The sequence below is a fragment of the Mustela erminea genome, chromosome 14, assembly GCF_009829155.1.
Source record: "Mustela erminea isolate mMusErm1 chromosome 14, mMusErm1.Pri, whole genome shotgun sequence".
In the NCBI taxonomy this organism is placed as follows: Eukaryota; Metazoa; Chordata; class Mammalia; order Carnivora; family Mustelidae; genus Mustela; species Mustela erminea.
The window spans coordinates 72,577,469-72,601,195 of record NC_045627.1 but is presented as its reverse complement, the minus strand read 5'-3'; the positions used below and the strand labels follow the sequence as shown (position 1 = coordinate 72,601,195).

At 38.1% G+C, this 23,727-nt stretch overlaps 1 protein-coding gene across 7 annotated transcripts in view; it reads right to left on the bottom strand.

Moving 5' to 3' along the window:
• Positions 1–23,727, bottom strand: part of ADD3 (adducin 3) — a 125,060-nt gene that overhangs the window by 2,372 nt on the left and 98,961 nt on the right. For 5 of the 7 annotated variants that reach the window (XM_032314080.1, XM_032314078.1, XM_032314076.1 and 2 more), the window contains 12 exons: positions 16,125–16,263; positions 11,940–12,091; positions 10,921–11,001; positions 9,914–10,063; positions 9,273–9,416; positions 9,061–9,159; positions 7,671–7,853; positions 6,828–7,085; positions 5,136–5,255; positions 4,602–4,688; positions 2,223–2,346; positions 509–604 (listed from right to left, as the gene is read on the bottom strand). In XM_032314080.1, the coding sequence (XP_032169971.1) occupies positions 509–604; positions 2,223–2,346; positions 4,602–4,688; positions 5,136–5,255; positions 6,828–7,085; positions 7,671–7,853; positions 9,061–9,159; positions 9,273–9,416; positions 9,914–10,063; positions 10,921–11,001; positions 11,940–12,091; positions 16,125–16,263 (1,633 nt within the window). Of the gene's footprint in view, positions 1–508; positions 605–2,222; positions 2,347–4,601; positions 4,689–5,135; positions 5,256–6,827; positions 7,086–7,670; positions 7,854–9,060; positions 9,160–9,272; positions 9,417–9,913; positions 10,064–10,920; positions 11,002–11,939; positions 12,092–16,124; positions 16,264–22,587; positions 22,642–23,727 lie in introns of all 7 variants that reach the window. The other 2 variants (XM_032314083.1, XM_032314082.1) reach the window with 2 other exon arrangements.

Sequence of the window (23,727 nt, the reverse complement as noted above, 5' to 3'; positions counted from 1 at the left end):
ATTATCTTAATAGACCATGGGTCTATTAGCAGGAAGCTAATTTTCTCACATAGTATAAAGGTGAAAGGCACAAAGTTATTAGACCAAAGGATGAAGGATAGCTAAGTCTGGTTTGATGATTTAACAGTTTCATTGTAAATCAAGTCAATACAAATGAGGAAGACAACATGTATTTTTCTTTAATTTGGGGGTCATTTGGCAATTAAAACTGAAAAAGATTTCATGCTTCTGACTGGAAGATGTAGGACAAACCACTTTTAATTTCACAAATTCTTAAGAGTTAATCGGTTGCTAGGATCCAAATTAAGGTAAATCAATATAAACTCTGAACAAATGTAGCCCACCATTTAATAAAATAATAAATAAATAAAATTATTGGGAGCTTTAAGTAAAATCCATGGCAAACTTATTGCAATCAGGAGTTCAATTCCTTTACGTGAAAACAAATGACAGAGGACAAACTCTTAAGACTAACTCAGTGAATGCTATGGGAAGTTACAGTGAATACCTTCTAATTTTTCAGGGATATTTTGCGGTGACTGAGTTTGAGACTGAATTTGTGAAACAGATGAAGCGTCATCTGAGAGTAATTCCTGCTCAGCATCTGTTGGATGAGAGTTTAGTTAAAAGCCATGCAAAACAAAGAAGCATAAGATCTCAGGGAGGTTAGTACATCAAACTCCTGCAGACGTCCGATAAACTCTTCAGCAATGAGCTGAGCATGCTAGCTTTCCCATAGAATAATAATTATGCATTAAGAGGAGGTTAATGTGTTAACATTTCTGGCTGCTACTAATAAGTTTACATACATGCTTAGTAAGGAAGCATGGCTAATCGCAGCCCAGGCAAATAATATGTATGCATTTAGCTTTTGCTTGAGTGTTAGAAAACCAAAATACACTGAGCAGCCGGGTGATGAAAAGTCTCTGATGAAAGAATGATGAAGTCTCACCAATGATGCTACATTCATGAGGAGGGCAGAATGCCTCACTGAATTTGTGAACAATATCCAATTAGTGATTCCTGTCAGAGCAATATTAGTGAGCTAATTCAGAAGGCCATAATGAATGTGGAAGAAACTACTTATAAAAATATATATATATAAGAGGTGATGGTTCTAGAGTACAGTATTTATTACCTGACATCTTTAGGCTTTCAAAACAATGAGAGATTAAAGAGGGACATTTTATAAAATAGAAAAACAGAGAAAGTTTCCAACATTATGTCAGAATAAACAAATTCAATAACACCACTTAGAACATTTCGTATGTCCACATTAATGAGTCAAGACGACTCCCTCTTGTGACAAAGGCACCAACTAACATACTGATAAAAATCGTTCCCTTGATGATCCTCTGGTCAATTCTTTCTACATGATACCTAACATGAACAAAATTTCTCTATTAGTTCTGTTCTGCCTTGGGTAAAAATTTCAACTCTATGTTGTAGATGCTGTAAAGCAGAGGCTTTTACATTTTTCTGGGGTCACAGACAAGAATTCTCCTTTACCCTGAGTGCCTCCTTTCCCCAAATGTGTATCATACAAAATTAAGCATATATTTTTCAGATGGCTCATGGACTGTCTGGAGTTTAGCCAAAGACCCAAGATTGAGAACCCCTGCTATAAAGAATTTATTTTTGAGAAGAAGGGAGTTAATATTTAATTAGCTGGGGTTTCACAAACTTTTAAATATAATTTTACTTAGGGTCCTAAAGTCAGAAAAACTCAACCTCATAAGAGTGCCCGTGTGTTTAAAGAAAGTCACATCAAAATTTTGGCAGTTCGCTTTTGAGATAGTATTGGTACCTTGTGATACCAATCTCTCTCTCAACAAGAGAGATTTTACAAAGTATTATTAAAGACACACAATATATGCTGTAATGTTTAAATCTATTACTATACCGATATTTATTTTAGCTGGTAATTCTTTACTTATCTGTAGGTATCACTGTACTATGGAAGACTTTCTGCCAGCCATCAGATTGCTTTCCAAGGAAAGCTGTTTTCTCTACATGTTAACATAAATGGACTATGGGGACTGCATTTTAGCTCCACCCACACTCAGCAAGGTCTGGGAGAGATAACAGAATAACCAATTGCAGAAGGACATTTAACAACAACAACAACAACAACAAAACACTGACTGCCTTCTATCATCCAACTCAAGGTGTTCTGCTGTTAGCAGTTATGGTTATCAGGCTTAACCTGAAAATGAACTAACCTTCCAAGCCTTGCTGTTTACGTTCGATTGTCTTCTTATACTCTTCAAGTTCTCCTTCTGTGAGATGACTGAAGGGGTTGGGAGGAGCTGGTGGAGCCTGATCGTCATCTTCAAATTGCATGGTCTTGTGGAGGAAACATTGACAGATCAGAGGTTATTCTTTGGAACCGGATTAGGGGGCAGAGAACATAGCTGAAGGCTCTCAGAATGATGGTGGGAGAATGGTAGGAGCCTGAAGAATTCTGTAGATAAATGGCCTCAGATAAAAGAACTACAAAATTAACATTTGGGGATTCCCCAGAGAAACAACCAATGACCCTACAGTGTGAAGTTCATCAGTTCCCAAGCTCTGCATGCACCCAGAGCATCTGACTGGCTTTCCAGTGCCCCATTCTTTTTTTTTTTTTTTTTTAAAGATTTTATTTATTTATTTGACAGAGAGAGATCACAAGTAGGCAGAGAGGCAGGCAGAGAGAGAGAGGAGGAAGCAGGCTCCCCGCTGAGCAGAGAGCCCAACGCGGGACTCGATCCCAGGACCCTGAGATCACGACCTGAGCCGAAGGCAGTGGCTTAACCCACTGAGCCACCCAGGCGCCCCTCCAGTGCCCCATTCTTAAATATAAACAGACTACCATGTATTACTAGACACCTGAGGAGTGCTTCCAATATGGAAGGGAAAAACTAGGAAACGACAAAAAGAGAACTTAGAAGAACAAGGAAAATAAAGGTAGCTCAAGAAAATCTTAAATTGATTCCCTTAGAGCAGTAAGAGAAAATGCTGTATCCATGAAAAAGACCAGGATATTATTTAAAAAAGAAACATTCAGTGAGTAAGAAGTCTTAAAAATCTTTAAAAATGTATCAAAACAGAAAATTAAACAGAGGGATAATAGTCAAGCAAATCTCCTAAAAGTAGGAAAAAAAGACAAAGGGATAGAAAATGGTAAAGAGAAAAATTAGAGGCTCAAAGAGATTCAATTAACAGTAAATCTTGACCAGGCGCCTGGGTGGCTCAGTGGGTTAAGCCTCTGCCTTCAGCTCAGGTCATGATCTCAGGGTCCTGGGATCCAGTCCCGCATTGGGCTCTCTGCTCAGCAGGGAGTCCGTTTCTTCCTCTCTCTCTGCCTGCCTCTCTGCCTCCTTGTGATCTCTCTCTCTGTCAAATAAATAAATAAAGTCTTAAAAAAAAAACAAAACAGTAAATCTTGACAGAAAGAGACTGGAAGGAAAAAACTATTGAAGAAACACATTTTAAAAATTCCCAGAACTGAACCATAGGACTTTGCAGATTCAAAGGGTTTACTGAATGCTAAGAACAAAGACTCAAAGAAATCTACTAGAGAGCACATCATTGTGAAACTTCCGAACAGGAGGGATGCAGAAGAGGTCTGAAAGAATGAAAAAGGGCCCTGCACTCCCCTTCTACTTCTCAACATGAAGTTAGGGGACAACAGAGTGATGCTTCCCACGTTTTTGAGGTAAATTATTCTAACTAGAATTCTGTGTCTATTATATGAACATCTGAGGGTAAAACACAGGATTTTAAGCTGTTACCTCCTGTGTACCCCTTCTCAGAAAGCTAGTAAGAGGATGTGCTCATGATAAAGAAATAAATCAAGAAACTGCAAGACAGGATGTAGGAAACAGGATACTACACAGTCAAGAATCAGAGGAATCTTCAGGATGAGAATGTGCAGCTGGTCTGAAGAGCAACCAGTCTAGATCTGGTCTGGAATGACAGAGCAATGAGAGATTACCTGTTACCTTTGACCCTTTGGAAAACAATAAGGCTTTAAAATTCCTTTGAGAAGTTTGGGAAAAACTAAGCCAATGCACCCAAAATACAAAGCCAATGACAATGACTTACTAACTCCAGGGGTCAGAGAGCAGTATAAGAAAGGAGCTGTAATCATGGGATACTATCTCGCTCAGCAGTAAACACCGAAAGCTGATTTAACAAGGAAACTGTAATATAATCTTTCCCCATTTTCTCATCTCTGAAATCAGGATTCATCTAATGATTAATGGCTTCCTACAATTTTAATTGTGAGGGTTTTTCCTCTTTTAGTGATATACAAAACCATGGCACTTCTTACAGTTGATGACATAGGCTCAATGAAATCAATTGAGATCTAAAATTAATAGGCCAAGAAAAAGCAGAACAAAAAGCAGCTCTTTAGAAACATGAAGGTAAATGCTAGAAGAAAATCCTTGCCCCTTAAAATTCGGAGTTGAAGGTGATATTTTAAGTCTTGCAATTATCTGACTTTTTAACTTGTGCTTATATTAACTTTAGTAAACATAAATATTCATTTATAAAAAACAAAGAAATTAGTGCGGTAGATCAAAACCAAAGATCATATTGCTTTATGGACTTACAGAAGGTGGTTTATCCACAACAATTCCAGCGAGCAATTGAGATTGTGGTCCTGCTGTTTTCAAGTCATACCGGTTTTGTTCTCGAATCTGAATTGAAATACAGTAACAAGTTCTTGGGGGCAACTATGCACATGACCTTTACTTTCTCTTTTCCCACAGGCTTGCTATCTGACCACCCAGAGCCTCTTTCATTCCTGTCTCCACAAAGCCCTCTCTGATCAGTCCAACAACTCACATTCATCTCCTCCACTCTTCTCCATGTGTGATTTCTATGGTCTTACATGGTTAGAGAACTACATTTTCCACTAACGCCAGGGCTCACTTTTGCTAATACAGCAGCAATATGTTTAATGTTTCTTCCTCGGGTAGCCCACTCTCCACTGACTAGCAGAGCTGAAGGTATTCGGTACAAGCTAAAAGTATGAGTTTCAAATTATTCTTTAATCAAACCCCCAAGTTTGGTATTAATCAGATTTAATCACCAGCGATTTGAACATAAAATGCCTCCCCAGGCCAAAGAGGACCGCATCTTACCTTATTTCTCTTTTCTAGTACCTCATTTGGGTTTGTGTTTAAAGGAACAAACTGGTTTGGATCTTCAATTTTGATAGGTGTTCCACTACTAACTTTAGAAGAGTCCTCTGCTCTCATCCACTAAGAAACAAAAAATTTTATAGAATAAAGCTTTGTGTTAAGGAAAAAGGGTAGGTTCTTGATAACTGTTTATAGACTCAAAGACAGGGAGCATACACTGCCAATATTTTAAAGAATTTCACTAAGCAGTATTTAGTGGTCAATTACTATATATCTCACACTGTTAGAAAAAGGCTCATGATCAGCACTCAAAAAAAGTGATTACTATTTACATGAATACTCATTTATATGGCTCCTTAAATTTTCTCCCTTTGGCATTTTCAAATACGATGCTCAAACACTCCAAGCACAGATACAGAGCTTAATCTCGTATTAACTCACATTTAGAGATGGCGCCTGCATTAAAGTTTCTTCAGCTGATGATGGCTAAGTCGCCAAAAAGGACATAGGAATCTTTTAAGATTTAGTTTTCGAGACTTCATTTTTTATTTTTGGTTGCCAGAAAAGGCCAATTACCTGACCAGCATTTTACAGAGAGGGTAATCTGGTAGTGACCCATAATACAACAGAAGAATAGGGATGGCAGAGCCTTATAGAATTTTTCTTCACCCCCTATTATATCCCTAAAAGAAGGCTAATATTCATCAAGATTAATAATGGCTGTCCATCAGTCTCTGTCAATAAAATTAATTCTGGGAAACTAAGGAGTTTAATTATGTTCTTTTACTAGGAGATTAAAAAAATAGGTTTCTTAAGATTGTATTTATTTTTTAAATTTTATTTTTTATTTTATTTATTCATTTATTTAATTTATTTTTTTGATAGAGTGAGGGAGAGAGAGAGAGAACATGAGCAGGGTCAGAGGGAGAAGCAGACCTCCCTGCTGAACAGGGAGCCTGATGTGGGGCTTGATCCCAGGACTCTGGGTTCATGACCTGAGCTGAAGGCAGACGTTTTTTAATTGACTGAGCCATGCAGGCTCCCCAGGAGATAAGATCTTATAGACTAGGGAGAAACACTTTGATGCCTAGGAACTTCCATATTGAATGCTACTGATTTTTGTGATAGGATGAACAATTTTGAGTATTTAGAAGATATTTGGTGATAAGCACTCTAAAACTAAACCAAATCTGAAGCAAAATGTTGAAAAAGGTAAGACAACCCATGTCTCTCTCTATAAGATCTTGCCTAAGGATAACTATGTGCAGTAATTCATGAAACTCTGGAATCATCATGTTTTGGTAACTTTTATAGATCTGATTCACTGGTATAAATATAAACTGCAAAGCAGTATCAAATAGTGGATTAAGGAGAGGGCTCCAGAGTCACTGTATGCATCCAAATCATGACTTTACTATTCACAGATTATTAGTTAATCCTTCTCTGCCTCAGTTTTCACATCTATAAAATGGGGGAGAAAAACAGCATCTTCTTTGTCTTAAGAGAATTAAGTAAAAATTCCTTTATGGCCCATAAAACAAAGTATCTTGTACAAAGTTTACACCTGATAAATGACAGGTTATTATTATTATTATATTCTGCTTTCCCAATATTTTTAACAGAACATTCAATTCACGAGTAACTAAGCAAAATGTTTAGTAATGTGGCAAACCACAGAGAATAGTGACATACTGTGATTTTGGTCCTGGGACTGGTTTCACCGTTCCGAGACTCCTCAGGCACATTCACTTTCATGTAAGTATTTGGGGAGTTCAGCCATCTTGTTTTTTCACGCTGCTGTCTTTGTGCCATGTATTTGAGAGGAGAGAGTGGTACTGTATCATCCTCAAAGGAAAAAGCAGTCACAGTTGCTGGGATTTCCACATCACTCTTGTGCCTGGGCTTCTCTCGAATGAGAGGATGCCTGTAAGCATAGCCTGTTCTATACCCCTAAGGGAGAAAAAGAAACCACATCTGAAGCAACCAAACATTACCAAACACAACATTTGGACTCTAATCCTTTAAACAAATAATCAAAAAGACTCCTCTGTCAAAAAACAAAGGGGAAAATATCTTTCAAACCCCACATAAACTCCACGTAACATCACAGTTGAAATTACGCAAATTTCAAGATCTGGTTGAAAGAGATTCCAGCTGACAATGCGATCTCCACTCACACAACTGTTCCTGACAAAGGTAATTTCAAAACTGCTGACCAGAAACATTTTCCTCATTATTTTCCAGTTTTCTGGAAGTCAGATCTCAGTGCTCATTTAAGTCTTTGCTTCTGGGTCTGAGGGAAAATCTATCTTCTGACCCTTAGTGGAGGAGGGTAAAGATGACATGTTTCAAGATGACATGTTTCACCATTTGATTCTTAAAAATGTGGTAAAATTACACTGGAATGCCTCCCTAGGGTCAAACTCAGCTCCCAGAGGAATAAAGAGAGTCCCAGATAGTCCAAAGGGAAATGGAGGCATTTGCTCTTGAATCTGAAGACATGAAATCCAAGTTCACATATAATTTTTCACCTACCAAATTATCCAGAGTCCTCATCAGCCCTTCAAACTCAATCTCGCCAACTTTCCATTTTTGATGGGAACCCATATTCACTCCTCCTCCTCCAGATGCTGCTACAGTGTAAGTGAAAGCTTTATACTTCTGTGGATCCAGCACAAGCAGATTGTCTACTCCACCTGCCCCTGCTAATGCCCGCACCTGTAATCAATGGCAAAACAGGCACAAGACTGTAAAGATTATAATGAATATTTTACCTTTAAAAAGTTATATTTATTTTTATTTTTTAAAAGGTATAATTTTAATTCAGCAAATACCTGTAACACTTAACCTATATAGGTTATAACTAACCTATATAACCTATAATATAGGTCATTAACTAACAACAAAAAGAAGGCAACATACTCGTGAAAACAGGCAGCTGTATCTTTTCCATCTATCTGAAAAAGATACCTTCCAGGATTCTGACCCTCCCTCATGGAAAACACAGTTAGAGCCATTCCTTCTAATAGATTTCAAAAAACTGAATTCTCTTGCCAAATTTTAAAGTTAACTTGCAGTTTTCCCATGGCTATCCTTTTTTTTTTTTTCCTGAAAGTTATAATTTCAAAGAAATACAGACACTATACTGTGAATCTAAGGATATTTAGGCAGAAGTAGGTCATTATCTTAAGCTTTTCACAGCTTCATTGGAGAAGAGGAGGAGGTACTGTTAAAGCGGAAAAAAAAAGTTGGTTAAGACATTAAAATTGACAGAAAAGTTTTTTCCCCTTTTCTGTGGCCCTTCCAATAAATTAAGATTATTACCACTTGCTTCAAGATAATCTTCATGAAGATGGAAACTAGGTCTGTTAAAAATACATTCAGCTTCTCTGAGGAAAAAAGTAGCTAATGACCATCCAACCCATTATAATAAGTCTGAGGGTGTGCAATTGTTAGAAACTGCAAGAGTTTGTGAGACTTCTGGCCCTGCTCTTACACTTTTTATAAAAGTGGCTGTAATACATCTGATCTTTGAGGATTGACAGTTGTCTCTGTTTCTCAGCGCCACACCACTACATAAACAGAGATATATAAATTTACACTATCTTAAAAAGCAGGACTGGGGGAAAATGATGTTTATGAAGCACTCGGATTTGTGTGTGCATTTATATGTGACATTTTCCCCTCCTATTTTATTTTTTTTCCCCCTCCTATTTTCAATTCAAGAGATAACTGAGCTGATCCTTTTTATTCAAGTAAAAGAGAACTTCTCTTAAAAGGCAAAACAGAAAAAAAAAAAAAAAAAAGACAAAACAGAAAGCCAACAGGACTTTGCAAGTAAGTAAACACAAAACCCAACTCAACAAGCAAATTACAAAGCAATTAAAAAAAAAAAAGTGTGTGTGTGGGAGGATAATTTTCCTACCTGAATCTCACAGGCTATCTGCGCACTAAATATATAATGAAAAGCCTCCTCAACTGTTTCTCCAAGGGCGACCACACCATGATTTCTGAGTACCAGCACCTAAAATAGAATCCCAAAGCAATCACTTGAAATAACTGGCATAGCTCACACTGTTTTCATCAACAGCAAGAGCAACAAAAATAGCTCCTTCAACAGAAACTCTACTTATGTACCTTACAACTTGGCCCCAGAACTTTCTGCAGTTGAATTCTCTCCTCTTGTTCATCAAGTGACCCTTGGTAGTCATAATAGGCGATATCTCCCAGGATGAGGGACTCTTGCGAAATTGGAAGGATCCCGCACTTCATGGAGGAGACCTATTTGATTGGGTCCATGTCAAGAGGACACATTTAGTTACTAATTACACTCTCCGAGGAACCTGATTCTTCAGTCAGCTCAAGCAGCACTAGCCTAGTCACTGTGTTCACCATTCCAGCCCATCTCCCACTCCAGCTCATCATTTCTTCCAGGGGGGAAACAAAACAAAACAAAACAAAACGGATTTAGGGGATACAAGCCAATTTAAATGGTATGCCAAATATTATGAAAGAAACTTTGCTTCAAAAAACTCAGTACCCAATTATTAACTGATTAGTTAAAAATGCCTATGTTTTCTCTCCAGTTGTTTCTTACAATGTCAGCATTTGGTCCAAAGGAACTTTCGCTTTCTGGGTACTCAGAGAACTAATATTTTGAGTAGGATTCTGAATGATGGGGTGTGAAAGTGTGTAGGTAATAAAGCATCATGTAAGGAAAACCACAAAAATAATACCCTTCCCAGAACCACTGCTGCTTTTCGCCTTCAGTGACTTACAGCTGCTGTTGCAAGGGTATGGATGTGTATTACACACTTAACATCAGGACGTGTGGAATAGATTGCAGCATGGGGACTGAAGCCTGAATGGTCAATTTTCAGATTAGTACTTCCCTGATCAACCACTTCTCCTATTATATTGACTTTCACCTGGAAAAAATCAGAGAGACATATTTAATTGGTGTCAATGTATCAAAGACATGTATCAAAGTCCATCTTTGGTCTACCAGCTAAACCAGGAGGTGGCAAACTTTTTTGTCAAAGACCAAACAGTAAGTATTTTAGACTTTGTGGGCCTCTGTTGCAACTACTCAACTCTGCTATGTAGAGCCATGAAGAACTGTTAAAAAACAACAAACAAACAAACCAAAAAACGAGTGTGACTTTGTTCCCATTAAACCTTATTTACAAAAAACAGTGTGCAACAAAACTTAGAATTTAGTAAGAAGTAGTTTCCAAAAAGCCAAATAACTTAAAACTCTTCACTAAAGGTCTGGACAAGGTTACTAAACTCACTGGAAAAATGTCCATTTGCTAACACGGCAGCACCCAGAACCAGTGTACTTCCTGCCATTCTAGAAGCCAACGACACTGGCTATGAGCACAATCACGGAAAAAAAAAAAAAAAAAAAAAACCTACACGGTCAGCCCCCCTGCTCACACCAGTGGAACTTTGCTGAAATCCATAAAATACACACAGACTCTGTGAGTTTTTAAAAAATTCCAGAGTATACAGGGTGGAAAAAATTTCAAAAGATTCCCTTCAAAACATGGACAGGTTCACTGACAAGATCAGCTTATTTATTAGTCTCTTTTAACTACCTTGTTTTTCTTTACCCCCAAAAGCTTTTCTTACAAAATCAATATAACCTTCCAAATGTTTTCCTGTTCATTAGCAAACCTTTACCATCCATACCTTCTCTTGTTCTGCCCTGTACCAAAACCTAAAAGCTGTTAGAAAAGCACAAAGAAGAACAAAGAAAGTAATGTAGGAATGAAAATTATACCAGATTGGAGGCTGTAGCTTCAGAAAAAGACAGGCCTCTAGGAATTATTATTATGTGGTCTTGCTCCTTACTTATTCTCACCTGGGAGAAAGAACAAAAACAGGGAATTACTGTGAGGTGTTCATATTTTACAGTGCAAATACAACTAGGAATATATTTGCAGTGAATAACTATAAGAGATTGCGGGGGGGGCGGGTTGAGAGGAAGCAACAGAGCAGAAATTAAAGGAGTGCAACAGGAAACGTTCCTTGAAAAGTTTTCTTCCCTCAACAGGCAAGCACTTGCTAAAAATTTCTGACGTTAGTTTCTCATTTACTGAAACTTACCAGTAGTGTTATCCTGGGAGTTCTAAGGTTGCTCAGGCTCAACTACATTCATGAGAAAATATTAACTGAATGCGGTAATGACTACAATCTCGATTGACAACATGGAAATTAAGGGGAAAGGGGCAAAGGAAAGAGAACAGAGTCTCTTCCTGGGAAGGAGTTGAGGTAGAGATGGAAGGGGAAACTAAGGAGTGGCGGAGAGGGAAGAGCCCTAAGGAAGACCGCACCTGAGCCACTGTGACCACAATTCCGTACTTTTTTACTTCCAAATACTGTTTGGCTTTCAAGTGTGACAACATGAAAACAGATGATAATGGAAAAAAATATACTTTAAAAATAAAGCCCAGGGAGGAAACTTCCCTGACCCCCTCTTTTTTCCTATGCCAAGTGCTTTTTAGTGACACTCATGCTCAAATGTAATTAATATGGAGAGAAAAAATTCTGCCCAAGAATAGTGGATAGGTTCTGCAGTTGGTTGGCACTAGAAGGACACCACAGACCAATGGAGAAGAAAGGTAGGTTAACTGCAGGCTCTCCCTTAGAGTTAAGGTTTGAATCAGGAGTCGGCTGTAACCCAGCAATGCTAGGTTCAGAAAATGAAGTCTGACTGAACTTATGAGTAAACGTGGGAAGAGTACAGCTGCCTTCTAGTTGGGATTTTTTAGAAAAGGAATCGGAAGCCAAAGAACTCACGGAAATATATGTATTTGCCAGCTGCGCCCATCCAAACAAGTCCACGAGTCTGTACAGGCTGGCAAGCTTACAGCGAGTAAGTTTTTCTCCCTTCACGTATGAGGACGTATCTGCCCCAGGAAGGTCATTGATAGGTGTGACCATGCCGAGACCTAGAAGGAGAAATTGTGGAGAGAGTCACATCAAGTAATGCGGTACCTGGAAGCTGCCGGAGTCCGGGAGAGTTCCAGCCTTGTAAATAACGATGTGAAACCTCTCAGTCCACACAATGTTTCATTAGCTTATCTTCCTTCACAGAAGTACATGGAGAGTTAAAATGCACATCAGCAATCTCTGCTATTTCGTCCAGTACCGGACTTGTAAGGGAGGGACTTGGTAGGGAGTCAGGCTCACAATGCTAGGGGAGAATGGTCACATGATCCTAATGGCCAAAGTGTTAATACTGAGGTTATTGCTGACTTTATGATGAAAACATGTCAACAGAAAGCTACTTTTCTAATAGCCCTTTTGACATTTATTCAACAAAAATTTATTTAAGAGAAGAATGCATTCAAACCACATTGTCTATCTTCAGCGGTCACTGAGCAACAAAACCTAGTCCTGGGCTTTAGTGACCAAGTTCCACTTTTTCTGTCTTTGTTCTCCTTGACCCCATTTACCATCTCTTCCCTGGAACGCTTCTGCAGACCGGTATGACTCCACCTGGACCTCTCCCTCCCCTTCACCTGCTGCTTCTTTCTCCTTCAATCAGCTCTCTTCCCTCCTCCCACCTGCGGCTCCAGCCCAAAGCTCAGTCCTCCACCTAGGCTCCCCTCTCGTTTTACTTTTCCCCAGGAAAACACTACAGACTCCTGAGTTTCCAGCTGTCACCTCCGTGCAGAAGACACCCTGATCTTTATCTGCGATAAAGGCCTCCTGCCCACCCTCTAGCCCACTGCTTCTAACGGCCTGCAACCAACAACATATAAATTTAAAAGGTCTTGAAAGCGATTTTATCTCCCTGCTTTTTCTTACCTTCTCACTCCTCATCAGTCTTGATACTGCTGGTACTACAATTCCCACAGTGTCACACACAAGTAACCTTCCCTGGGCCACCATATGGAATTCATCACTCGGTTCCATCATCCTTTTCCTTACACGTTTCCTCATTTTCCATCCCTGAGTTCAGGCCTCGCTTCACATGTAACGTCTGCAATAAGCCTTCTCGTTTTTGTCCTTGCCTGTAATCCCTCTCTTTGTAAATCCATTCACATAAAGTCACCTTTTGCCTCACGACTCCCCTGCTCTAAGTTTTGCAAAAACCCAAAGTGAAAGCCAACAAGGCGCCAGGAAATTCATGTAAGTGCCTAAACAGGGCCAGCTGCAGCCTCTGGGCTACCAGAGAGATCACAAGCCTGGGCTCAAGGGGCAGCTAGCATTCTGCAGTCAGCTGTTGCCATGTGAGAATCTGAGCTCTGGGCTATCAGAACATTTAAACGGAAGGCCCAAGTCAACATGCTAATGTGAGATCTTTTCACTGTGAAATGTTCTAACTAATTCAAAAAAATAGTTTCAATATGTAAGCCATATAAAACAGTATAATTTCTAACAAAATTTCAGAGGCAGCCATGAATTGATCTCCTACTTTCCCTGCCAACTTTAACTACTTTCCACAACACAACATAAATCTTCCAGCCAAACGGACCGACTTCTATCCCCTGACCTCTGAACCGTGGAACACAAATTTCCTACTGCCATGCCTTTGTATATTCCAGCCAGCAACCTTGGCAGCTCAGCTCCCCTTCCCCACTGTAGTATCTACAACACTCCCAAGACAGCTCCTCTTCTTATTTTGCTCTTCCCTGACAAGTCTTCCTCTTCCAATTTTCGAAATTTTCCCTATAGACTCTTTTCTCTTCTGCCTATACCCTCCTGAATGATTATTTAATCAACACACATGGATTTGAGTAACACTTCTCTATGTCCATCTGCCAAGCTACTCTCTTAAGCTCCAGGACTGTATTTCCAAATGCTCCCATATCCCGGCAGCTCTTGGCAGCTGTGGCATGCCTGAAGTATGAACTTCCTTCATTTCCCAAGCCAAAGAGATCCCCAACTCTAGACATTCCTATTTTTGTCTAATAATACCATAAAATTTCCCAGTTAATTCTTCACCCAGAAACTACAGAGGTCTTTCTACATCACCCTCCTGCTTAAAATGGCTTTTCAAAGTTAGAACAGAATCCAAACTTCCAACTCTGGCTGGGAAACCCTGCATAAACCAGCCTCTGCCTATGTTTCTGACCTCACTTTGATCTACTTGTCCCTGAAAACCATGTTCTCCAGCCATAATCTTTAATTTTTGTTCCTTGAAGACACTGCCGAATTCATTCTCATTTTATTTCCACCTGACATTTGTACTTATTCCTTTCACCTGGAATTTTTTCTTTTGATCTCGGTATGGTTTGCTCCTTACAATTCAGATCTCAGTTTAAATGTCACATTCTCAGATTCTCCCTCATCATTCAATCTAAAGTAATTACCTAGTTCCTCCTATCAAATCGCCATCTATTAATTATTTGCACAGCACTTCCTATTATCTGACCATTTTATTTAGTCTATTTTCTGTCTCCACAGGCAGAGGAAACTTGGTCCGTCTTGTTTATCACTGTATTCCCTATCTCTAACAGGGTGCTTGGAACATAACGAATACTCAAAATTACAGAAAGAGCAAAACAAACTAGCTCAACCTTCGAATTTCTCTGTTTCTTCTGATAGAATGTTTCTTCCAAGCTATAACAGTGATTTTGGAACTCAGAGTTCTTTTCCCACTCCGTCCTCACTAAACCACATCAAACCTGTCACTAAGTCTTTTCTACTCTTCCTTGGCGATGCCTTTCTCATTGATCTCTTCTTTTTTGTACCCACACTCTTATTTTAGTTAGAGCACTTACACATCACACTGGGACTCTTTCCAAAACTTTTAACGAATATGTATGTGCCAACATGCTGGTCCACTTTGAGTTCTACAAATACAGCCTAACCTTAGCATTTTCCATCATTATGTCTCTTTTTATGCCATTCCTCTATTTGTAAAGTACTAGAATTCACTCACTCCTACGACATGAAGGAAGAGAAGGAAAATGAAAGAAAACACAAAGACAATCCTCTGACTCTGACATGAAGCAGTCCCTGACAGTGCCTTCTGGTGCTCTGTATTTGTTCTGCTACTGCAGGGAATTCCGTACTGACCTTGCTGAGATATAAAGTGCTTGTAGTGTTCAGTTCACCAAACTGGTGCTCTTACCAAAGAGCTATTATTAAATGAATAAAGTATCTTCAATCCTCTTTCATTCCAAATTCGAACTACTCCATTCTCTAAAGCCTGGTTAGGTCAGGCCTCTTTTTTTCCATAGTTTTCTCAGTCCACCTCAGCCAATAATCAATCCCAACCCTGAGTTCATAGCATGATGCCTTTTAAAAGGTCATTAAACATTTCTTATGAACTGCTTTGTAATTTTTTTCCCTATAGTTATCTTGCTGTGTTATTCATTTTTGCATTCATGGAATGTCTCAACTAAAATTATACATTTATCTAGGACAGGGCCTTTGTCTTATAACTTTTATAATCTACAAAGTCTATGGTTTACATAGACTTACAAACGCCTGGTTGATAAGAAAAGGTAAGAGATTTTAACACTAAGTATTAGATGTTAGAAACTTAAGGACTGGACCAGAGCAGAGTATCCTGCCAGAGAGGTATAGTGTTCAAAGTAGAGATGAAATTATAATTTTGTAAACTTTCCAAAACTATTTGCAAAGATGTGAACAGAACTAGAGGGTGTTATGCTGAGTGAAATAAGCCAATCAGAGAAAGACAGTTACTGTATAATCTCGCTGATATGTGGAATTTAAGAAACAAGGCATAGGATCATAGTGGAAGAGAGGAAAAAATGAAGTAAGATGAAAGCAAAGAGGGAGACAAACCATAAGAGACTCTTAATCTTAGGAAACAAGCTGAGGATTGCTGGAGGGGAGAGCACAGGGGAATGGGGTATCTGGATGATGGACATTAAGGAGGGCACTTGATGTAATGAGCACTGGGTGTTATATAAGACCAATCAATAATCTGAAACCAAGAATATGTTATATGTTAATTAAAATAAGAATTTTTAAAAGTTAATAAACTTTCCAAAACTGACGTACTGAGGGGAGGTGAAGTAAAGCCCGAGAAAGAACTGGCCATGATGTAATCTGCAATCTGCTGTAATGCCAGCAATCCAGTTGGGTTGTGGCCTTTCTTCATCTGTTCTTGAATAAGGCATTCCAGGTCTTCCCGAAAGGCCTGAAACACACAAAAATAACCATTGAGCACACACATCTCACTTGGAGAAGAACAATCCAAACAAACTTTCTCTATAATCAATCTTTTCCCCAATCCCTCTTTTATATAAATAAGCTTTCATCTACACAACTTTAAAACAAATATCACACACAAAATAATAAAACACTGGAAGAAGTAGCAAGAAGGTTCTTACTGGGAGGAAAAATCATGAGGAGTTCTTAATCTCAAAGAAAATGAGCTACTATAACATCTACAATAGACAGATACAGATGAAACAACCCTGTTAACAACATGGAACTAGAGTATCAAGTATAGACTGATGGAAACAAAGAGCCATTCCTTGCTCAACAGCCTCATTATCTAGGTTAGACTAGAGTCCCTATATGAATGGGGGGCAAGGCTCTGACTACAGACTGCCTCACAGCAGAAGTCTTCACGAAGACATACTAAGTCTATCACAGCTTCCATTTTATGATTTCCATGGCAACTCCCTAGCTCCAAAAACACTGAAAGCAAACTGGTAAGAGTTGAGAACTGATTACTCCCCTTCTGCAATACTGTGCTAAAGAAAGGACATTTCCCCCCCACAACTTCGGGTACTACATGTTCCTGTTCTGCAATTCTGCTGTATCTTTTCTTTTGGCGGCATATGTATGTGTGTCAGAAACAGTGTTTATATAAATAAAAATTCTTAACATGAAGAGAAATTCTCTATTCTACTAACCCTTGAGTTGCTAATATGATTCATCATCTGAAACCTCTCTCAATCCTTCACATGACTTGAAATAGCTCATTTTTTAAATTTCTGTAACACCCAACCAATACTTATTCTATTAAATTCATTATTTGTTCTCTTGCTCAAGCCGTTTTTTATTCATTTTAAACATGAAAGCTCTTGCGGTATAAATTCTCTAAACCTTGCTCTTGGTTACATGTGAAGCAGAGTGTCTACCAGAAATTAAGTTCAATTTTTCCCCACTTCACCTAAAAGGGAAAAGGCAGAAAACTGCCTTGGAATCACTACCTGCAAGAGGAGTACATACTAATCCCTTGGAGATCCTTGGAATAATCTTCATCAGATGGGTGAATTTCCTTTGAGTCACCAAAAGCAGCCTTCCTTGTAAGGCTGGGAATAAGATCTCCTGGAGTCCCCCCTTACATGTAGCCTTGCTTAGAGGTTGGATGAATAACTCCGAGGTTTTCAGAAAGGACTTTAAGAAAAAAAAAAAAAAATGGCACAGGGGCCCCACAGCGGAAAGGAGAAATGTAGTTTGAGGTTATGAGCTTGCAGATATTAAGACCAGTCCTGACTCAATGCTTGTATTGCTTTTAGAACAGTAGTTGAGAGGTAACTGTGATGTGAACTGAAAGAGCTGAGTCCTAAGAGCTGTAATCTTGAGGCTCAACCATGGGGCACCATGGAACACCCTAACTGAACTTAGCACAGGAAGAGAGAGGTCATTCTTCCCTAATGTACCATGGTGGCCTGTACAGGCATCTGGGTCAAAAATGAAGCTGCATCTTCTACTGGCTAGAGTAAGACTAGTTTTCAACACCAGGGAGGTCCAGGGGCCATGGACTGTGTAGACTTCAACAGGATCCACATATGCACACGCAGACATATGCACACACTACATCTTGGATATGAAAGTCACTGATTAACCTTTTTGGTCTATGTAAGTCAATGACACTCTTGGGACAACTTAGAGGGGAGTAGAAATTCCAAGAGGAAGATGTTGTACTTTCTACTCATATAGCAAGAGGATGTTTGAGTGATTAATTTAAAAAGTACTAGTGACAGTTAGGCATCCAACTCTTGGTTTCAGATCAGGTCATGATCTCAGGGTTGTGAAATCAAGCTCCAAATCCGGCTCTGTGCTCAGCACAGTGTCTGCTTGAGATTCTCTCTCCCTCTCCCTTGCCCCTCCCATTCGTGTTCTCTCTTGCAAATAAATAAATAATTCTTAAAAAAAAAAAAAAAACCCACAAAACCTAGAGACCATATTTGAATTCTGAGTTCATGAAACAATTTATACCAGTTAAACATGGTTTTTCTTTTACAAATTTGAGACTTCTTAAATGTAAATCATCAGCACAATTATACAAATTTTATAAACATCTAATTCCATTCACTGTACCTAGTTCATTTAAATATGTGTAGAGGATATAAGATAGCCTCTACAAAGACACATTACACTGACTCCATTAATACATTTCGGAAGACTCCATTAATACATTTCTAAGACTCAGTGAACATAAAATGGTTGTGAGCTGTATATAAGACAGATGGACACCTTCATAGAGATGAGTAACGTATTTCACCATATGTAAGGCTGAAAGGAAACGAATCTCCCATATATACTCATTTATCTTTATATAAACTATAGAAAACCTCTGGACACGCGGCCAGTCTACTCTTCTGAAACTGAATCTTCCCTTTAAAACCAAATTCTGTTTAAACTTTCTTCAGCTGAAAGCAGCTATAACCAATATTCTTTTATTCAGTAAAAAAGAAACTATTTATTCAGTAAAACTATTTATTCAGTTAAAAAAAAATACCTACAATCTGTATTGCTCATGACAAACACTGCAACAGCTTTGAGAAATGGGCATCGTTTTATTGCATGCCCCACCTCACACTGTTCCAGGAAGAATTTAAGACAGATTCCATAGATTAAAATTATACAAAAATAAATACAGGTTAGAAAAATTAAGCTAAGGAAGAAATAAGCAGAAGGAGGTTAGTCAGAGCTGGGACGGAGCTTAAGATACAAAGTATATGCTATAAAACGGTAGGCATTTGCTAGAGATTGGCCAAATTTTATCTAAACTCTCTAGCAGCCAACATGAATTGAGATAATCTGTTTGCTGATATACAATGGCCTTAAGATTAAAAAACAATCTGCTGTTCAAGAGAATCACAACTATTTATGAGCTGATGACACACTTCTGCTGGGTGGGATGAGAAAGCTAAATAAGAAAGGTTGAAAAATTTGTCCAAGAACGTAGATGTCCAAGGCAAAACTCAGGTCAAATGTTATTTTCATTAGTGAAAACACTTTTTCCACTTTCATACATCCCACAATATGGTGGGCACCAACCTAAAACTTTGGGATAATCCATAATGTCATAGGGGGAAACATAAGCCCTCTAAAAGCAATTAAGAGAAAAATATGAATTTCTCCTCTAAGGTTAGTGAATAGCTTCTAGTATTCAGTATAGAAAAATAATTCTCAAAATAAATGAGATTTCCCCAGTCTTTTTATACAGTTGGAAGTGCTTCAACAGATAAGAATTCTTCTATAACAAAAGATTTAACATTTTTTGTCATGAACATTTATAACTCATTTTTAATGTTTCCAATATTTTTGAAATACTACTCAGATAATTACCTAAGTCATAAGACAATATAAAAGCTAATGATAAAAATTATTTCATCAGCTGGTTTTAAAAATTTATCTATAAACATTTTAAGCGTTAAAATACTGTATTAAAACATCTTTGTAACAGTTAATCATATTCCTACTAAAATCCAAAGTTAATATAATAATCCTTTAGAGTTGATTCATTAGAATCTCACAGCGAAGTCTTGAGATAGGCAATAATTTGCTTAAATTTGCACACCTAATAAGTAAATGGAGCAAAGGCTGAAATCTGGAAAACTCAGCTAAGCACACGACCTTTCACTAATTTTACAGGAGATGGGTTGTATCACTGAAACCAAACACAACTAATAAGGCAGCACGCACGCTATGGTCAGAAACACAGAGTAAACTTCTTAGGCTAGATTAGAGCATTATATTATAATGATGGAGCAAAAAATTCATATAGCAGCAGATGATCATGATCCTCAAGTACCAAAGTACTTGTCCTCTAGGACCTCTAGGACCTCTCCCAGCAAAGCAGAATGAGAAACTAACTTATACACAGGGCAGCAAGGTCACATGCTGGGCTTCTAAAATCAGATTAAACCAACAATTCCCTAGTATGTCCACTAGAAGAGTCAGGTTAAAAGATCAAACAACATATATATAAAACCACACCACAAATCATGTCTTCAAGCTCTCTGAAACAGAGCACAGCAAAGGAGGTCATGGGAGTTTTTACATGTTGAATACATGAAGGTGAGTAAGCCAGACTGCTATCAGAAGTATAGATTGTTTGAGACCTTCAAGAAAACTGAAATATAGTCTAAGGAATTAGGATTATATAATTTTCCAAGTGTTGCCATAAGATACTTTAAATCAGCACTGTGTATAACTTATGCATAAAATTTTCGTAAGAGTACTTGCTTGCTATGTGCTAGTCACTACATGAGTTGCTTTTATGTTATTTCATTGAATTGTCACGACAACCCCGCAAGGGGTTCATTTCACCAACAAGGCAACTGAAGCTCAAGTTAAGTGAGTTTTCCAGTGTCATATAGCTAGTATGTGGTGGTGAACCCAGATCCAAAGCAAGCACCATGTGCATAATTGTACATATAAAAACATTCATATAAACAGATTAGAACTAGAAGTGATGAGAAAATGGGCTGACTCCTTTAACAGGTCAAGACAGTCTGGCACTCCAGGATCTCTATAATCTGTCAAGCAACATTTTGGCTGTATCTACTGTTATTACTTTATGCTCTGGTCTAGCCTATAAGGTTTGCTCATCACCCTCTGATCACAACCTGTACTTTCCTATCCCTGCTCACTCTATTTCATCAAAGGGAAATGTAGGCTTCCTCTGTTCCTCTACCTAACCAATTCTCAACCTTTACCTAACACTCATCTTAAATGCCACATTCTTCTTGAAGTCTCTCCTTTAATCACCCAATTAGACAGATCTCCAATTTCTTCTCTTTCACCCTGCTCTAAAGTCTTTTAACATCTGCCTTTACTACACTTAGGTGACCTGTCATACGATTTTGATTTACTTTTTCCTTCTCTACTACACCATGATATTGGATGGTTGGGACTGTGACTTTCACATTGCTAGAGTCTCCCTGAGTGTCTAGAGCAATGCTCAATTTATAAAATAGTAAATAAGAGGTTTTTTTTTTTTTTTTACAGATTTTATTTATTTGAGAGAGAGAGAACGAGCAGGGGAATTGGAGAAGGACAGGGAGAAGTAGACTCCCCACTGAGCAGGGAGCTCAATGCAGAACTCTAGTCCAGGACCCCCAGATCATGACCCAAGCCAAAGGAAGATGCTTAATCGACTGAGCCACCCAGGTGTCCTGAAGTTTTTCTTTTCCTAGAATATAAGGAAAGAAAGTAAAGAATCTGATCTCAATCCTGACTGAGTTAATGATAGCAAAATCCATTTCAAAGGTTTTTAGTACTGGAATTTAAAGCTCTAGAAAACTATCTTAAAAGTCTGTTACTTGAAGCAGAAATTCTTCCTGTGTAGTTAGGTCTGTGCATCACCTAATGGGAGAATGCATCTTTTTTTTTTTTTTTAATAAGAAATGAATCTTTACTGAATGTTATAAATTTTTTTAAAGTCACTTAATTCTTCAATTCAAACAAAATCTTACTTGAAAACTTGTTTTGTCCCCAGAGTATTGTAGTTTGGACAGCTCTCATTAAACACATGTCCAAAAATGTATGGTAAAAAAAAATCACTAGATGAAAAACCAAGTGTTTAAGTTAAAAGACGGTACCTTAAAAAAGCCTTATCTGAATCTCATATCCTTTTATTTTATACATCATCTGTCAATACTGAGTGAGTAATCCTATAAACTTTGAATTCCTAAGGTATGGATGAAAATAAACATGATTATAAAAACATGAAAGATCTGGATGTCAGATAGAGTAAGAGCAGTATACTCTATGTAGGTAAGAGTATACTTTAAGTACAAACATATTCATGTTTAATACTATAAACCAAAGGTAGAATTTTCTTAAAGTATCAGGTCTTAGCTTCTGCATCTTGGATCAGAGCTTTTAGTAGAAAGTGGTATTGGATGAGAAGTATTTTAAATCACAGAAATGAGGAAAAAAAAAATCACAGAAAAAAGGACCAATTTGATAAAAGAAACTGACCTGATGCAATTATTTCAGTTAAGGCTAAAAAGAGAGAGAGAGAGAGAGAGAGAAAATCATAGGTTGATTTTTAAGTAATGTTTAACTTACAGACATCAAGTAACAGAATACTGATAAATATCAGAAATAGATTTTAAATATTTACATTGGGATGTTCTACCTAATAATAATTACAAAAAAGAAAAATGAGAGCAGAAAGGAAAAAAGTTTACAGACTTGCTGCTCCCAAGGCACCCTGCAATTATGTTATTAAATCTCTCCCAAAGCGGGATTAGGAGCATGACAAACTTACTTAGAATTTCTCCATTAAGAAATGTATTCATTTGGAAATAGATTACCACTGGTCCTGTTGAAAGGAGAAAAAACAAATAAACCAAAATTTCCTTTTGGATGGTCTTTGTCCTCTTCCTAAGTCTTAATTAGTGTGAACCTAAAGGTTAGAATAATATCTTGTCTTGAAGCTGGTATATAATAAAAATGCAAACAAAATTAATAAAGAACTCTTGTATCTTAAACTTCCAAAGCGACCAGATAAGTCATGGTGCTTTTGATCAACTAATCTAATTAAGGTGCCCTGTTAACTTTTTTTTTTTTAAATTATTAGAGAGTGAGGGGAAGAGGGACAGAGGGAGAGGGAGACAAAGAATCTTAAGCAGGTTCCACACCTAGCACAGAGTCTGATGCAGGGCTCAACCTCACAACCCTGAGATCATGATCTGAGCTGAAATCGAGGGTTCGGATGCTTAACCAACTGAGCCACCCAGGTGCCCCATGGTGACTTGTTAACATTTTAGGCTTTACTTATAGTGATATTCTAAAATGTATATGGCTTTGAAGTTTCCCCTGTCTGAAGTAAATTTGTAGCATTACACACTGGCCTATTAAATGTAAATGTGTCATGTTCCCGAGCTATCATCACTTACATACTCTGTTGTTCTTTCAGAGTAAACACTGCATGCTTCCATCAACCAGTCTAAACTGCCTCCCACAGTAGTAAGGTTTAAGAACAATGATTCTTTTTCTGAAACCCACCAAATGTATTCCATATTAGGCTGTCAAATTCAGCAGGAGCTTGGTGGACAACATTCAAGTGTTTAATGACTCAGAGTCCCCCCCGCTATTCATCTAGCCCTCCATCCCTGTATGTATGTAGAATTTTACAAAATATCTCCTATGCACAATGTCCTGTTCGGTTTTCAACTTACATGCAACCTTTTTTTTTTTTTTTTAAAGATTTTATTTATTTATTTGACAGAGAGAGATCACAAGTAGTCAGAGAGGCAGGCAGAGAGAGAGAGGGAAGCAGGCTCCCTGCTGAGCAGAGAGCCCGATGCGGGACTCGATCCCAGGACCCTGAGATCATGACCTGAGCCGAAGGCAGCGGCTTAACCCACTGAGCCACCCAGGCGCCCCAACTTACATGCTTCTTTAA